The sequence below is a fragment of the Python bivittatus genome, unplaced genomic scaffold, assembly GCF_059951505.1.
Source record: "Python bivittatus isolate LINGU-HERP-01145 unplaced genomic scaffold, Pbiv_v1 ctg000700_np1212, whole genome shotgun sequence".
NCBI lineage: Eukaryota > Metazoa > Chordata > Lepidosauria > Squamata > Pythonidae > Python > Python bivittatus.
Window position 1 is genome coordinate 103690103 of NW_028277098.1, and position 18245 is coordinate 103708347.

General features: G+C 51.4%; 1 protein-coding gene across 1 annotated transcript; it reads right to left on the minus strand.

Annotated features, from left to right (window-relative positions):
- Positions 1–712: 712 nt before the first annotated feature.
- CDK5RAP1 (CDK5RAP1 mitochondrial tRNA methylthiotransferase) lies at positions 713–18024 on the minus strand. The gene is made up of 14 exons (XM_088153441.1): positions 17631–18024; positions 16500–16818; positions 15853–15956; positions 14572–14606; positions 13233–13333; positions 10528–10738; positions 10038–10158; positions 8630–8860; positions 8453–8550; positions 4941–4996; positions 3962–4092; positions 2646–2795; positions 1951–2091; positions 713–1518 (listed from the first exon to the last, which is right to left on the minus strand). Exons 1-14 carry the CDS (start codon positions 17916–17918, stop codon positions 1408–1410), a joined length of 2097 nt encoding a protein of 698 aa, XP_088009567.1. The 5' UTR covers positions 17919–18024; the 3' UTR covers positions 713–1407.
- Positions 18025–18245: the final 221 nt, after the last annotated feature.

The window sequence follows — 18245 nt, forward strand, 5'->3', positions numbered from 1 at the left end:
ACAATCCCTCAAGGAGGGTGCAGTTAAAAGTCCCTCAAAAAGCTGGGGAAAACATATCACAGCTGGTAAAACACAGTTCTTCTATGTTCTGGTTCCATTTAAGAGGACATGTGCAAGAGTTCCTTCAGCTGACTTGCACACTTGAGTTAGGAAAGCCATTTTCCACTCTTCCCCAGTCCCATTGTATAAAACGTTGCCCTAAACTACCAGAGACCATGATCTAAAATCCTCTAGTGAAGCTGTAGTTGCCCTCAGCCCATGGGATGACCTCATGCTTGGGGTGACCTTGGGAACCCCGATATCTGATTCAATCATGTGGCAGGACCTGAGAAGGCCTTTACTCTCCATCGGCTATTAATGGTTCTGAAGCGGATTTAAGGGGCTCTGAGGATTTTAAGTTATTCCTTACTTGCTGCTGTTCGACTAATCATAATGTTATTTTATAGCGACTCTTGATTTTTGAGAGCCACATGCTTTATAAGGAAGGACCGAAATGTTTTAAGTAACTGGTGGGATTGAAAAAAAGAATGGCTGCTATCTCTTAAATCACACAGTACCAGCAGAATAAATAAATAAAGCATATTTAGCTAAAGGTCTGGCCAATTTTGTTCTTGCTGGTGAGCAACTTCACAAAAAAATCCTATTAATTCTTCCAGCCCCCAGTAGACAGATGTTGTGTTACATTGGAACAAATCAAATAAGAAGTCCTTCAAACATACTTTTCAAACATTAATTTATTCCACTGCTTCCCGTCCCTCTCCCCCTTTCTGGATTACAGCAGCCTCCACAACTCTATGTCCTTCAAACATACTTTTCAAACATTTATTTATTCCACAACTCCCATCATCTCTAAGGAGCAAAAAGCCACACTGCCCAGCCCAGCTGGAGGGCACCACTTGTCGAAAAGAGTCCCCTGCCCAGGCCAAAAGGTTCTTTGTGGGATACACAACCTGAGCCACTAAAAAGCTTGCAAGGAGAGGGAGGGCTGCTGGCTTGCCTTGCAGAGCTAACCAGCTTTCATCCCGGACCGTCTGGAAGCCAACGGAAGTGCCCCTGAGATGAAGTGGGGGGCGTCAAGAGGCGCAGACCTTCCACTTGTGAGCCTTCACTGCCAGCGGGCCAGAAGAACAGGGAGAATCCCAGGAACAGGCTGCATTTCTGAAACCGCCCTCCGCTAGGCGAAGCATCGGGTCCTTTCTTTCGAGGCTATTTGTCCAGTCAAGCAGCTGGTCTTTTCCCTTCCCCTCCTGCCCCTGCTGCAGAGAAGGACACGCCCTGCTCTCTCTGGCCAACTGATTCTCCCCGAGCCAGGCACCAGGTCGGGAGCAGCAGCTGGATACAGATGTTCACTGTTTACCAGTCCTTCATTCCTCGCCGTCTTGGGGGTGCAGGAAATCCTCCCCTTGCTCACTCGGCTCCCCTGCGGGGTGCCTCTGCCAAGGCTGTGGGCGAGCTGCCTCTGAGCGTGGTCCGGCAGAGAGGGGTGCCCTTCAGGGTCAGGGAGGAGGCTGAAGAGATCTGGGACAAGGGAGAAGGAGAGGAACATGGAAGCAGCAGCAGCAGCAGCCGGGGCTCTCCAGAATCCAGCAGGGGACCCTTCCTAAGCAATCCTTCCCTCTCCCCTTCTCCATGCAGCAACAGCAAAACTCTGCCCCAATTCCTCACTTAAGGGCTCTACAAACCATGAGCCAAGTCCACAACTCCTGGCCTGCCCCCTTACTCTTCTAGCAGCTGGAATAACCCTTCTCTTCCCAAGACAGACTTCACAGTCACTGATGGAAAATGAGAGGCTCTCTGGGGAAAAAGGAGGTTTCAAGGCTAGTGATCACACCGTCAGCATAATCAAGAGTTTAAGAAATTGCACCCTTACTCTTACCATCCAGAACACGAATAAAGCTTCCTTTCTGGAATTACAAAGGACTTTATCTTTCCTAGGATTCCCAGAGTTACCTTGACCAGGACGTAATCTCCTGGCTGCACTCGAACAGCTGATGCCTCATCGGTGCCATCCCTCACCTCCACATCAGGGAAGATCACTTTGATTCCGCCATCGTTCCTGCCCCACAGCTCCAGAGGGGAGCGCTTGCTGGGCTACAAGGGCGAAGAGTGGGGGAATCAGACATGCAGCTCACTGCCAGCCGGCTGCTTTGGGACCACTCAAGTCCCGCTGCTCCTGGGGGGCTGGTTGGGATGTTTGTAAGACAACCAACAACTTGGACCGCGCGCATAGTCCATTTTCTTTTCTGAAAAATAAACCTGACACCTGGCAGTGCCCCCCACCCCTACCCTGCCAAAATCAAAGTCAACTGGCCCAACCAGAACCCCCGCACAGCTGAGTCCCATCTGGAGAAACACGTACATTGAGGCTTTGAAGCACAAAGCCACACATTCCCTAAAGGAATTTTTCCTTTTCCACTTCTGAGACTCAGCTGACGTCGTAACTGTGGGCCAAGCGAGAACCGCCCCGCTGCCAGGCTTTAAGGCTGCTTCCAAGGCAAACGCTTCGGAGCTTTATGTGCAAATGGGGCAGAGAGGTGAACCCACAGGACAAGGGTATCCTTGTCACCTGCCCTTGAAACCGAGGATACAGGGAAAAGTCACGAGATCCAACAATAAGAGAGCGGCTAGCCACGTGGCACACTCACCCCTTCCACCAGGACCACCTGCGCGTGCCCCACGGCAGCCGCATTGAGGCGGGAGGCTTCCTCCCGAAAGACCGCATTGAGCTCCTTCAGTCGGCGGAGCTTCACTTCGGGCAGGACGTCGTCCGGCAGGCGGTGAAACGCCCGGGTTTTCTGGGGAGCAGAGCAACAGTGACCTGGCGGGCAAGACTCGCAGGGACTGAACGAGCACCCGAGTCAAGGAATAACGATCAGGCAAGGACAGCCTCTGCGGCTGTCAGCCCTGCAGGGTAGAGCAGACTAAGAAACCGATGCCGTGTAAGTCAGGACTACTTTTATTGGAACGGGATCTTGCAAGTCTAGAGGTGCCTCCCCCGACCTTATCTTCGTGTGAAGTAGGGAGGGGCTCGCCTGAAACGCTTTCTCGTTATTTTCTGGCCTCGAGCCCCTCTTATCGGACCGTTGGCAGTGGCTCTTCCTCCTGTCCCTCTGCCATCTACGGCACCCCAGCTCTGAATTTCTGTGGCTCTTCGGCACAACTGTGGGAATTTGGGGTCCGTGCTCAGGTTCTTCCCACACCTCTACCTGGCAGTACCCAGCAAAGTCTCCTTCCATCACTTGGGTCACTTGGGCGAGGAAAAGGAGTGCGTGCAGAGACAATGGAAGGAAGGGGGAGAACCCTGCCCCATCCCCTCCACAACATCTAGAACTAGAAACTTGGGAGGGCTCATCAAACATGAAGCAGGGATTAGACAAACTCCATGCCAGACTGAATGGTACTGCAGCAGACCCTGACACTTTTGTCACTGCATAAATAATATACAGTATAGTAATATATGGAAGTTAAATATTGGCGTGTGTGTGTGTGTGTGTCTGTGTAATACATTACAGAGGTCTACATCTATTAGATGTAGTAACTTATACATTTACTGATATTCATCATACTGAATTCTTTTGAATCTGTTCTTGAAAATATATCTAATTCAAAAACAGATCCAACAAAATTCAACTCACAAAAAATGCACAATCCTAGTCCTCCCCTTCCACTGCTGGAGGGGTTTAAGCCACGCTAGAGGAATGATGGAGGAGCAGACGCCTGCACCAGGTGGGGGTCTGGATGAGATGACCCCGAAGGTCCCTTGCAACCTTTTCATTCTCTCTTTCTGCCACTTTTAAAAGCATTTCTTCTCCCCACGACACGCTGGATCCTGTCCCCCAGCGGGTGGAAATAAGTTTAGACCCGCAGCACAGAACTCGGCCAGCGGCTGCAACATGGAACCCATCTGCCACCTCCTGAATCAGCTCCCCAGACGTGCCACCAAGCCTTGCCCGGGCCTCACCTGCCGCTCACTGTAGGCGAAGATATATGCGAGGTTGTAGCGGACCTCACGGAGGAGCGAGAGCGTCTGCAAATGGTCGGCCTCCGTCTCGCCACAAAATCCGGTGATGAAGTCACTGATGAGTGTTACACCTGCAACAGGAATTTCATTTATCCCTTCAATCTGTGCGGCTGCCCAACTCACAAAACAACTCTGAGTGGCTTACCAACAAACCTGAAACAATCATAAAAGCAAAACCGAACAGAACTGGTATTCGCCAACCCCAAGCAAAGCCTGGCCCTCGGGGCAAGAGGAAGGAAGCTGTGGGAAGCGCACGGCCAGCAGGACGGGCGATTCTCTCTCTTTCTCTCTCTCCCACACACATTCAAGACATTCAGCCATGGATTCAAGAGGTCATCAATCCCTTGCCTGGGAAACTCAAAAGAAGGTGAAGAAATCCTGCGCTTCCAGAGGAAATGTGAAACAGGGATCCCTGTTTTTCAAACTTGGCAACTTTAAGCTGTTTGGATTTCTGGCTGGGGAATTCTGGGAGTTGAAGTCCACACAGCTTAAAGTTGCCAAGGTTGAGAAACACTGCTCTAAATAAATAAATCATACGCAGTTGCCCTGCAAGCAGGATTCCCGAAAAGCGGGTAGGAAATCTGTAAACAATGGTTCGGGTTGGCATTTCTGCCTCACATCTTCTGTAATAAAATTTCTCCTCTGTCCAGGAGGCAGAGATGGAGGGTGCTAATTTTTTTCAGATGCTAAAGATATTCAGGGCTTGTAATTTTAAAAAAGCGCCAGACAGAGGCCACACAGCGACATCCACATGGCAGCACAGGGCGATGATGCAATCATGCAAATGACGCAATGACGTCATACGGCTATGGCACTGCTCACTCACCACCCTCCCCCCTTGCCTGTATGTTAACTTTAAAGTTCATAAATACATAATTTGAGCATGGGAGCAAACAGAAAGCATAAATGGGACACCTACCAGGTAAATAATCACGGAGGTGGCACACAAGCTCCAGGTAAGCTTCCCGCGTGTACCTGGGAGGGTAAGAATGAGGGCAAAATTAGGCAGGTGTTGCCTCAAACCACTTCAAACACACAGGTACATGTGGGGTCCTTGGGGCTCTCTGAGCTTGGCTGTTTTTTTGCAGACATTTCGTTACCCGACTAGGGAACATCATCAGTGCGAGTGTCGGGTTTGCTCCCTGTTTATATACAACAGCTTGCCCTGCCAGTGTTGGCGGGGGTGTAAGAACATTATTCAGATGAGTACAAACGCATTGCAGCAACCCAGGACAGCAGAAGAAGGAAGCAGACCGCCCATACAACACCTGCCCACAAAATGGACACCCAGGCAACTTCCTCAAAAAGTGCCTGACCACTCGACACACCACAGCACAACCAACGCAAGCCATGAAAAGGATCACATTGCCGTACACCAGAAACATCTCAGAAACCACCCACAGAACCACACGGCATCTCCAAGGCACACCAGCCAACTAAAGCCCTCCCAAACATCTTAAGCAAACCAAAAGACCCAGTAGCCCAAGAAGGAAAAACAGGAGTCATCTACAACATACAGTGTAAGGACTGTAACAAACACTGTGTAGGACAGGCAGGCAGAAGGCTGGCAGAGCGCGTCCCCGAGCACCAACTAGCAGTCAGAAGACATGATGAAACCCCCCTAATCTCACAACACGTGGACAGACACAACCACAGTTTCAACTGGGAAACTGTCAGCGTCCTAGACCAAGCTAGATCCAAAAATGCAAGGGAATGCCCGGAAGCTTGGCACTCAGACAAATCAGCCATCGATAGACACATAGAGATAAACAGCATCTACACACTATTCAAAAAAGGCAATAAAAAAGCTAAGAAGGAAACAAAAAGACCAGCACACATCCTCCCCAGCAACCAAAACCCAGATAAGCAGGGACTGACGCCAGACAAACAAGCAGAAAACAATCAAGGAACTACCAAGGAGAAAACCACACTCCACCAACACGGGCAGGCCATGCTACTGTACAGTGGGGCAAAAAGTATTTAGTCAGCCACCAATTGTGCAAGTTCTCCCACTTAAAAAGATGAGCGAGGCCTGTAATTTTCATCATAGGTATACCTCGACTATGAGAGACAAAATGGGGGAAAAAATCCATAAAATCACATTGTCTGATTTTTAAAGAATTTGTTTGCAAATCATGGTGGAAAATAAGTATTTGGTCACCTACAAACAAGCAAGAGGTCTGGCTCTCACACACCTGTAACTACTTCTTTAAGAGGCTCCTCTGTCCTCCACTCGTTACCTGTAGTAATGGCACCTGTTTGACCTTGTTATCAGTATAAAAGACAGCTATCCACAACCTCAAACAGTCACACTCCAAACTCCACTATGGCCAAGACCAAAGAGCTGTCGAAGGACACCAGAAACAAAATTGTAGACCTGCACCAGGCTGGGAAGACTGAATCTGCAATAGGCAAGCAGCTTGGTGTGAAGAAATCAACTGTGGGAGCAATAATTAGAACATGGAAGACATACAAGACCACTGATAATCTCCCTTGATCTGGGGCTCCACGCAAGATCTCACCCTGTGGGGTCAAAATGATCACAAGAATGGTGAGCAAAAATCCCAGAACCACACGGGGGGACCTAGTGAATGACCTGCAGAGAGCTGGGACCAAAGTAACAAAGGCTACCATCAGTAACACTACGCCTCCAGGGACTCAAATCCTGCAGTGCCAGACGTGTCCCCCTGCTTAAGCCAGTACATGTCCGGGCCCGTCTGAGGTTTGCTGGAGAGCATTTGGATGATCCAGAAGAGGACTGGGAGAATGTCATATGGTCAGATGAAACCAAAGTAGAACGTTTTAGTCTAAACTCAACTCGTCGTGTTTGGAGGAGAGAGAATGCTGAGTTGCATCCAAAGAACACCATACCTACTGTGAAGCGGGGGTGGAAACATCATGCTTTGGGGCTGTTTTTCTGCAAAGGGACCAGGACGACTGATCCGTGTAAAGGAAAGAATGAATGGGGCCATGTGTCGTGAGATTTTGAGTGAACACCTCCTTCCATCAGCAAGGGCACTGAAGATGAAACGTGGCTGGGTCTTTCAGCATGACAATGATCCCAAACACCCCGCCCGGGCAACGAAGGAGTGGCTTCGTAAGAAGCATTTCAAGGTCCTGGAGTGGCCTATCCAGTCTCCAGATCTCAACCCCATGGAAAACCTTTGGAGGGAGTTGAAAGTCCGTGTTGCCCAGCGACAGCCCCAAAACATCACTGCTCTAGAGGAGACCTGCATGGAGGAATGGGCCAAAATACCAGCAACAGTGTGTGAAAACCTTGTGAAGACTTACAGAAAACGTTTGACCTCTGTCATTGCCAGCAAAGGATATATAACAAAGTATTGAGATGAACTTTTTGTAAGGTTTGCCCCGTTCGACAGAGAAACTCCCGTGACACGTGTGGTTCACAAAAGAGGTTTACTCATGCGTAACGTAGCAGTCACAAGCAAAGCCAGGACTGGCTTGGTACATTTACGTTACTCCTTTATAGTTGTCTCAATCCCCCCCGCGGGCCCCGCGTTGCTAGGTTACATATTACAAATTAGCTTGCAGATTGCCCCCTGTAATCCCCCCCTTCTACTGGAATGGCCGGTTCAGCCCAGTTCTCTGGTTTCTTTGATTGTTGCATGGTCGTTGCCTTCGCTGGGGCTTCTGTGAGCATCCCCTCGCGCGCTGATCTCTTCCTCAATTCCGCGGCTCTCTCCTTTGTCTATAGCGCCCGCGGCCCTCTGGCTTAACACAAGGCATCCGCTCCAGATTAGTGAAGTGGCGCCAGGGGGCCCATTCATTAGCTTGCGGTTTCGCACTTCCTCTTTCTGCGCTGGCGCTCGAGCGCTGAAATTGACTAAAGCGCGGCTGGGCAAGTTCCTAGGCGTGCAGTGCAGGCTGAACCTGACACTTCTGATATTGACCAAATACTTATTTTCCACCATGATTTCCAAATAAATTCTTTAAAAATCAGACAATGTGATTTTCTGGATTTTTTCCCCCATTTTGTCTCTCATAGTTGAGGTATACCTATGATGAAAATTACAGGCCTCTCTCATCTTTTTAAGTGGGAGAACTTGCACAATTGGTGGCTGACTAAATACTTTTTTGCCCCACTGTATATAAACAGGGAGCAAACCCCACCCTCCCTTGCACTGATGATGGCATCTAGTTGGGTAATGAAATGCCTGAAATCAAACAACCAAGCTCAGAGAGCACCAAGGACTCCACAGTTCAACTCTGAGCTAGAGAGATTCTCTTCTACTGGGATAGATGCATGTGCTTAGAAGAGAAGTGTGTTCTGCTTTGTGCTTGCAGCCCAGAATCTAGGCCACTTTTCCCAACCTGTGCTTTCAGACTGTGCTGCCAAAGGGGAATGCCACGTGGGGAGGGGCCAGACACTTTCAAGGTGCTTAACATCCCAGACACACGTGCATGTCTCACCCTCTCTTCATGGCCTCCAGGACACGGGAGCTGCCGCTCTGGGCAGGAAGGTGCACCTGTTTGCAGATATTGTGCCTCTCCCGCATGACCTCGAAGACCTGCCAAATGCAGAGGGGTTGTTACTGGCGCGCGGCTGCTGGATGTGGGCGAGGAAGAGCTCAGTGGGGCCTGACCCACCTCGTCTGGGAAGTCTTTGGGGTGAGGGGAAGTGAAGCGGATCCTCATCTCTGGATCAACGGCAGCCACTTGGTCCAGCAGTTCTGCAAAGCGCAACCCCCCCTGCTTCGCTTTGTAGATGGTGCGGAAGCCCCGGCTGAGCTGCGGGGATGCCATGGAGAGGAACTGGACCTCGGACATGTCCCGGTAGCTGTTGACGTTCTGGCCCAAGAGGGTCACCTCCTTCACACCCTGCAAGGAGAGGACAGACAAAGAGGGAGTCCTGGGGAAGAAAGGTGCAAATGAGTCAAGCGATGCTCAAGAGACCATGCTGAACAGGACCTTCTCTCGCTGAGCTTCTGCTCCAGAAGCAGGTTTAGGAGAAGCTGATGAGCCAGCGGCCACCACGATGGGACAAGACATGCTGCGGATCAGCATGACCAGGAGCAAGATTTCTCGGCATGCCCACTCACGGCTGTTGAAAGCAAGCCGGTTTCCATTCTGCAAGTGCCACCGGAGCCAAGCCTTGTGCGACCAGCCCCGAGAACGAAGCCTCTGGGCTTCGAAATGCCACCGCTGGGATTTAATTCACCTGGCGCAACAGTGAGATGGATTCAGACTGCCGGAAGCACAGGCCACCGAGACAAGACAGCGGGACGGAGCTCAGAGCTGCGTCTGCAGCTGGAGATATAGACGGCCTGCGGGGGGGGGGGGAGATCCACCCCCGCAGGACTTGCCTGCTTATTTATCAGTTCGTTCAGCCATCACGGGCAGACCGCATACTTACCAGAAAGTTAATAATTATTAAGAGACGCTTTAAAAGGAACGAGAAGACAGGGAAAACAATAAAACGCAACTTCATTCTTCCCCACGGTGGGGAAAAGATATGTAACGGATACAATCCACTGCCCCTCTGGAGCACAGAGCAGGCACTTCGAAACAAACCAATGGACGGCCCACACAAACGCCCAGAGAGAGGAACGGGCTGCACCAGCTCCCAAAGACACCAGAGGGCACCCAACACTTCCCGGAGAAGCCCCCCCTCCCCCCCCTGCCTCTGGCAGCCTCCACTGCCCTTCCCTTGGTGGGGTGTTTCCAGCTCAGGATTTTTTAGTGCTTTTTAGTGCTTTTAAGGTTTTTGTGGTTATGATTTTTGGTTATTTTGTTGTACTGTTGTTGTGTTTGTAACTTCACACCGCCCAGAGCTACACAGGTGAGATGGGTGGTTACATAAATCTACCAGATAGGTAGACAGATGGATTGATGGTTGATAGATACTGCAGATACTGGGGGGGAGGGGGGGGAGGAAGTCCACGCATCTCAAAGTGGCCAAGTTTGAACAGCACTGCTCTAATCGAACAGTCCAGGCAACTCTGGCCACGGGGCACGCACAGGCATTCTGAAGCAGCACCAGTCGAGTCGCTCCTACCTGGTCCGAGAGCATCTGCACCTCCTGGAGAATTGAGGCTAAGGGCCGGCTCCGTTCGCGCCCGCGGGTGAAGGGGACAATGCAGTAGCTGCACATGTTGTCACAGCCGCGCATGATGGACCTGTGGGGGGGGAGCAATTCCAAGAGAGCGGGAGAGGGTTACGGGGAGAGTCGGGGGCAGAGTAGAGGATCAGACGAGAATCTTGCTTCCCTTCCCAGCAATGGGAGATATTAGCGGGGGAATATGGCAGCTATTTCCCTGAGCTTGCCAGTCTGAGAGACCCAACGCATATTCGGACAATTACGCATCACAGCGCAGAGGACCTTTTAACAGACACAGGCTCAACGGACGCCTCTCTCACCAGCAGCCCATTCAGTCAAGGCTTCATTCTATTTGAGACCAAATCTCGGGCACTTCCCACCCCGTTGGATCCCACCTTCCTGGCTCCCAAGTCAGATCAAAGCAGCAACAAACCGGTTTTCCTCTTACACAAAGGCTGTGGTCGCGCCAGGGTTCAGGTGGACTGGCAAAATGTCTGCGTAAGTCTCATCCAGAGAGAGCAGGACGTTGGCAGCCTGCTGGCCGGATTCAGCCACAGCCAAGAGCCGGGGCAGGTCACGGTAAGCATCTGGGCCGGCTACAATATCTACTAGCTTCTCCTGGTCCAAAATTTTCTCCTTCAGCCTCTCGGCCATACAGCCTGCAAGAATAAGGAGACGTGTGAGCCGAAGAGAAGAAATGCAGCAAATCTTGGAATTGGAGATTCCACAGGAGCCATCCCTCGATTTCTCATCCCTGCCAGAAACCGAGTTTACAGATTCAGAACCATGAGCTGCGGCACAGACGGATCCCCCTTTGGCCTGGCAAAGGCGGGCGGGGGGGGCAATCCTTTTTCAATGCTCCGACAAATTAAAACCAACCACCTATGTAAAACAGAAAGCAAGCACCCCCAGGAGAAAGATTTCAGCCCGCTCATCGGAAGTTTCCTATTTACAGGGGAGTGTTCAACACACCGTGGCACTCTTTCCAACTTGTATCTTCAGGATTTCCCAACTATTGACTTATTTTGATCTGAAATTCACCAGACCATCAACCAGACTTTAGAGCAAACGTTGCAAGGTTCGCAATTGATTTAAATAGGAAGAGTTTTGAATAATTCTTTATTTCCAGAGGGAAAGTAGACAGAAGATAAACCTTGTCTTAAAAGACAAATCTCTTACTCTGCAACGGTAAATCTGCGCCTCACGTGCAGCAATGCATTACTGGCTCTTTTTCACCTGAATGGTTTTTCCTGACAGGCTGGCGAAGAAGAAAATTCCAAGTAATTTTGTCAATTCTCCCGGGTTGATCTCTCTATGATCTACTTTCCCAGCCGTTGCTTTTTTTAAAAAAGCAAACAAAAAAAATAATCAAAAACCCTTCAGAGCAGTGCTGGCACTTGTTAGTCTGTGCATTTAACCATCGTTTGCATTTTATTTCATTCTCAGGATTTATGTGCTTCTTCAGTCAAAATCAACTACCATATTTATGCACAGGTAGTCCTTGGGTTACGACCCTAACCGGGACCGGAATTCCCATCCTGAAGTGTACTGGTTGTTGAACAAAACATCACATAACTGCTCTGCTTGGCGACGGCAGTCCCGATTGTGATTGTTGACTGAGGACCTCACGTTGCTCCTGCCCTGCACGAACTGCCTCGGCTTCAACTCCCCCCATCGCTGCCCTTTTGTCGGCCCTGCACTCTGCCGCCTACCCCTGCCGCCCCCGGCTGACCCTCGCCGTCTTCTTCCAACGCGGCTGCGGAGTGTGCGCGGCGCCTCCAGGAAGCCCCCATCCCTCTGCTTCTGCCAGTTCCGCCACCCCCCGAACCAGCACCTCCTGCGCAGCTGCCACCTTCACCCGGGGAGCTGCTGCCGCCTCTCCTGGCGACGGAGCACCCTGCCCTCGCTGGCCTGGCCCGCTGCACTCTCCGTGCTCTGTGGACTATCGCTCCTTGCGCTGGCAGCGGAAGATGGGGCTCCTCCGCCCACACCGCCCCCCTGCCTCCTCCACCGGCTCCGTCCTGCTGCCTCCTCCCAGCCGGGCCTGGCAAGCTCCCTTTGGCAGACAAGGCTCTGCCAGCCTGCCGTGCGCATCCCGGGACCGCGCCTTCACCCAGCACCTGGACCCCAGGCCAGCAGCGAAGGAAGGATACGGTGAAGGGCAGCTGGGGGTGGCAGCGGCAGGATAGGTGGTGGAATGCAGGGCGGCCAAAAGGGCAGAGATGGGGGGAAGACAGGCGGGTGGGGGAAGCTGAAGCAGAGGCAGTTTCTGCAGGGCAGGAGAGCGGGACTGTGGGACGCTGTGACTGGTCGTATATGAGGGCTGGTTGCCAAGCGCCCAAATTTTGAGGGTGCTGCAATGGCTGGAACTCTGAGGACCGGCCCTAAGTACCATTCATCCAGCAGCGTGGTAACTTTGAACGGTCGCTGAACGAACAGCTGTAACCCGAAAACTACCTATAAATAAGATTGAAAGTGCTGAGTCTAAAACACAAATAACGATATAATATAAAGCATAGCACCAGAGATAAATAAAACTCCATATTCGGTGCACTCCAGTTACTGGAAGCATACAGTCAACACTGAAACAATACACTATAAAACCAATTTAAAAAACAAAACAAAAACTTCACAGAAATGTCCAAGAGAAGAGAATCTCTGTAGCTCAGGGTTGAACTGCGGAGTGCCTGGGGCTCTCCGGGCTTGGTTGTTTGCCTGCAGACGTTTCCTTGCCCAGCTAGGGAACATCATCAGTAACTCCAGCCTTTGGAAAGACCCGGCCTAACCCATCGCCCCAGTCCCAGGTTCCCACCCAGAGGAGAATTCAGTCTCCACAGAAAGTGGGAAATTCATCTACTGGTTCTCCCCCGATTTTCAGATCCTCCCGGTCCAGCCCCAGGAGGTCTCCCTTCCTGGCAAGAGCATCTATCTATCTATCTATCTATCTATCTATCTATCTATCTATCTATCTATCTATCTATCTATCAAATTTGTCACCACCCATCTCGTTAAAAAGCGACTCTGGGCGGTTTACAGAGAAGATAAAATCAGTTAAAATACAATATAAAAGCAGTCTTAAATAAATAATAAATAAATGCCAAGAATTGATGGAATTGGCGAGTAGCTACGATCTGCTTTGAGCGTTTTCATTACCTAAAATCCCAATCCGCAGAGGCCTTTGCGCGCGTTGCCGCTTGGCCTTGAGAGCCGTGAATGTGTGCAGGCGATTCCAGACAGTCTGCTCGGCCTTCTCCCTGAGGAGCAACGAACCATGGGTGAACCTTCGATCAGGGCTGAAAAGTGACTGAAAACTACTCTCCGGCTGTAGAGGTGCCCTGTGTTTTTCCCAGCCCATTCTGGGAAGTGGGGAATCCAGATACGGCTAGATTGCAAATCCCACCATCTTTGACCCGTGGACAGACCAATCAGTGCTGATGGGAAGAAGAGTTCAGCAACTTCTGGAGCTGCTCATCATCCTGGGTTTAGGTGACAGAAACCGCATGCTCATTTATAAGCCGAGAGCATCATTCCTTTCCAGAAGGGTAGAAAGGAATAGGTTCACTTGTGGCTTCCTTCTACCTAACAATCTGAAATACAGCTGGGGAAGACAAGGCCCAAGAAGTAGACCATCTTCCCCAACCAGATGACTTCTTGCTTTCTTGGACTCCAGCCACCATCATATTCATTGGCTCAAGGGATTCAGGGATGGAGGTCACAGAAGCTGAACTCCAACCCAACTGGGAGACAGCCAGTTGGGGAAGGATGCCCTGAGGACCGTCCAAATAGAAGACTTCCAAATTCTTTAGTTTTCCATGCTATGCCTCTGCCTGGAAATGGCGGGGAGAGGGGGGCAACCTGACTCCACTGCTGTAGCATACTGTAGCATACTGGAATCCAGGCCCCTGAACTGCTCCATCAACAGGGCATGTTCGCCAGGTTATAGGATTGGCAAGATGATCTCTTGTGTTTGTTTAATTGAATGGAATGTCGGGTTGGCTGGATTTAAGAAATAAGTGGATTGTCACAAGCACAGCTTGTCACGCTGATTGTTAACTCAAATGATCTCCCCTCTGAACCACCTCTCACCCACCTGAGACAGATGGGCCCTGGGCTTCTTGGATAAGTCTGAGAGATCAGCTAAGATAACCACTCCCAACCAGGCAGCCTCCAGATTTGACAGAACTGCAACTCCAAAGCAATCAGTCCCATCTGGAAGATGCCAGGCTGGAGACAGTTGGTTTGGTGCGCCGCGATGAAGAACGTTCAAGGCCGAAGGGGGAGGGAACTCCCCATCGGGAAAGGGAACAGTCCAGTGACCTTGCCAATTCAGCAGCAGAATTATGAATACATCTAACCCGAGCAGAAAAGCCGGAACAGCCTCCAAAGAAGAAACTAAGCAGCCTCGGATTTAAGGAGTAAGGACACCTGGGGGAATGGTGCCGTATGCTATAATTATTTCTAAAACCAAAGAAACCAGCAATCCATGTCTTACCTGATGGAACACGTGACAAGCAGAACCACGTCAGCCTAAAAGAGAGTGTGGGGAGAAAGAGCTGGAGTTATTAAAAACAAACAGGTGTGGAGAGAAACATTTCCTTCTCTGGGGTCAAATGTTCCACATCTGCACAGAGCAGGCTTCTTGCCCGATCTTCAAATTAGATTCCTCAGGAAGCTCTATTTAAACAGAAAAAACCGTCTCCAGCATTCAAGCTTGAAGGCACGCTGGGGATGGTAACACGTGGCTTAGGAGAAGGTAATCGGAATCTGTTTTTCCAAAAGTCCTAACTTTATGACATCATAATATTAATCTGTTAAACTTTGCGATGGCAGGGAGGGCCCATGACTCCTGTGCCACAAGACTTTAAGTCTGCACGAATTCGACTCCATCAGATGTTCAGTTGAACAGAAAGGGAATCCTTTTGCAAACTTCTCGTGATGAAGATGAGTCCTTAGACCAGGAAAAGCTCGCTGTTTGTTTTGAGACATTCAGGATCCTGGTATTACCAAGGATACAGTTTACGAAGCCCCATGGAGGAAACCAGAGGCGTGCGTGTGTGTGAAATGAAGGCGCTGATAAACTAGAGAAAGAGATCTTATGAGTAGACATCCTTTAGCAGAAATTTTGAAAAGACAGGCTGACTGGGCATTTGAAAAATAATTTAACCTGTCAATAAAGCAGATTCAGGTGCCTGAAGACTTTTTTTGACCCAGGGCTGTATAAATTTCAGAAGATTCGGAAGCAGTGCTATGGACCACATGTCAGTACACGCCCAGCCTTCCTCTGCCCTTTGTTAAAGCAGCCGACAACTTTAAAGCTTTAATTAGCAGGTTCCTTAAAGCAGATGCACCATGGAAACACTTCTGAACTGTTTTCAAAGCACAGACATCCCCAGTCTCTGGAGTTTCTATATTTATTCATCTGCCAGATTTATATCTTGCCTTCTGTTCAGGAGCTTAAGGCTGCATACATATTCCCTTTCCTCTCATTTTCTGCTTATAGCAAGAACCCTGTGAGGTAAGCTGGGCTGAGAGCAATTGGGCCAAAGTCACCCCACAAGCTTCCATGGCTGAAAGAAGACCACAATCTGAGTCTTCCTAGTGCCAATCTAACACCTTCACCACTAGACGACCGTGGTTCTCGCTAGCAGGCTTCCCCAATCTGGTGCCCCCCATGAATGCTAGACTGGCACTCCCATTGGCCCCAGCCCCTGGCTGCCTTTAGCACTTCTAATGAGACTGCCACCAGAAAGAGCCCAGGCTGGCCCCCAAGTACCTCCGCAAGGCTGCTAGTCCTCTGGTAGCCGCTCCGCTGAAGGATGGCCCAGGCTGTCTCCGTGTCACTGACATTCATCTGGCAGCCGTAGGTCTCCAGGTAGACTATGTGGCAAAGAAGGGGGGTGAGGAGGAGGAGGGATTCCTTAAGGGAGGGGCCACAGCAGTTCTGCCACTCATTCTGGGGGTTGCTCCATTCTTGTAGAATTGTAGGCAGCCCCCTCTGGGCCAAGCCCCCCCCCCAATAATCCTGCCTGGACAAATGCCCATTTTCAACAAAGGAGATACCCACTCTCTGCAAGTAAACCCATCTAAGATAAAGGTCCCCACCCCACTTGACTCCTGGTAACGGTATGGACAATCTGCATAGCCTTTTTGGCAGCTACAAGGAAATAACTTCCCACTGTTATTTTCCGACTCCCCTGCCTAACCTCCAGCCTCAGGGTTTCCTAGTGGTCCCCCCTCCAAATACAAACCAGGCTCAACTCTGCTAGGTGCCAGACTGCTATTTAATCATGAAAGAAATATTTTGCTGCTGTGGCTTCCGCAGCAGGACATATAAAGACTCCAGTGATGCCTCTCTACACAAAATCAAGCCAGCAGTCCTGCTGCATTTCAGGAAATCTGTGATGGAGCAGCAATACAGACCTTTCTTTGGGGAATCTGCCAGGCTGATGGGTTCAAGATAAGGTGCTGGGTCTTCCAAGTCTTCAGCCAGCAGGCGGTGGGCATCTTGTGCAGGAGCAGCCGCTTGAAGGAAATGCTGCAGAGATGGGCCCGCTGCTAGCTTGGAGCGGAAACCTTCGAGGCTTCCCTCGTGTCTTGCTTTCCTTGGGGGAGTCCCAGGAGCCGGATTGCAGGTCGAAACCCAGGCCTGGAATCCCGAGCACACAGACCAACACAGAGGCCTTGGGCAGACCAGAGCGCCACGCACAGCCAGCATCTTGGCACGAGACCCTTCCGCTCCCTAAGGCAAGCAACAGGTTAGAACTATCAATCATCTCTTCCAAGGGGCCCTTCAAACAAGACGTGTGGACACATCATTCCAAAAAGTGCTTAAAGTCAGCAAAGGGGAGTATGTGATATGAGGACCTTTCATCACGAGCTATGCGCTTCCTCAACTTGCAACAAGCGTTCATCACGAGCACAAGTGTCAGAACAAGAATCCTGAAGCCGTGGCAGATAAGGATGGTTGACACAGCACCATAAGGACACCCGGACGAACAGCCTTCCCCATCTATCCCCAGATGTGTTGGAGTACAACTCCCATCCCACCTCCACAAACGGGCTCAGGGGCAGTTTGCAGCCTTTTCCCCAGGACATGAAGCAGGGGCAGGCCTGGAGGGCAGATCAGTTCCTTCTGCAATCCGTGGTGGAAGGTTATAAAGGGACGGGGACCCCTGAAGATATTCCAGTTCGGCCCCCTGCTTAGTGGGAGAAGCTCACAGCCTTCCCAGAAGGTGGCAACCCAGACCCCGCTTAGAACTCTAGAGGTGGAAGGGGGACCCCGAAGTCATCCAACTAGAGACACAGTCGGGGGTAACGGTGAAGGTGCCGGCCTAGAAACCAAAGACCGCGCGTGCCGGTCCCCCTTAGGCGTGACCGCCTCTCCCTGGCGGTCTCTGCCCATCCCACCAGAGTGGGCAGGGTGGGCACGCTCCGGGTCCCTTCGCTTAAACGTTGCCACCTTGCGGATCCTCGGAAGCGTGCCTTTTCCGCTGCAGCCCCTGCCCTGTGGAGCGCCCTCCCCCGAGACCCGACAGCCCCCCGCCCGCTAACCTCCCGGGGAGCCCCAAGGCCGGCCCTTCCCCGGGCCTTGGGACGCGGACAGCAGCGCCCGCTTCCCGGGTTCGTGGCTTCCCTCACGGAGGCAGGCGCGGCTCTCCGCTCGGGGTGACGCCGCCCGGAGCCCGGTTTCAAGGCGGGCGGCTCCACGAAGGCTTCGAACGAACGAACGAACGAACGAACGGGGCGACCCCGGCCGGCCGCTACCTCGGCCCACCCGCCTCGCGGGGCTGCAGTTCCGGGGAAAGAGCGGGCGGCAGGAGGGTCGGGGCGGGATAACATAATAATTACAATTATAATTAATTATATTTAAAAAGTATATAATAATAATAATACTAATAATGAGGCCCACCCCCCCATCTCTCCAGGCCCTGCTGGAAAACCTCCAGGGCAGGGAGGGGAGGAGGACTGACCGGGGCTGCCCGTGAGAGCAGCGCCCCAAACCAGAGGCGGAGGGAGCGGGAGAGACCCCAGCCCAGGACCCTTCGCCCACCCGCGTCCCTTCAGCAACTCGGCGGCCGGGCAGGAGGGGAGCGCCATCCAAAAGGGGCGGGCGGAAGTTCCAGGGGGACTTCCGGGGAGGAGCCGACTCCGCGGCTGCGTTGCCCG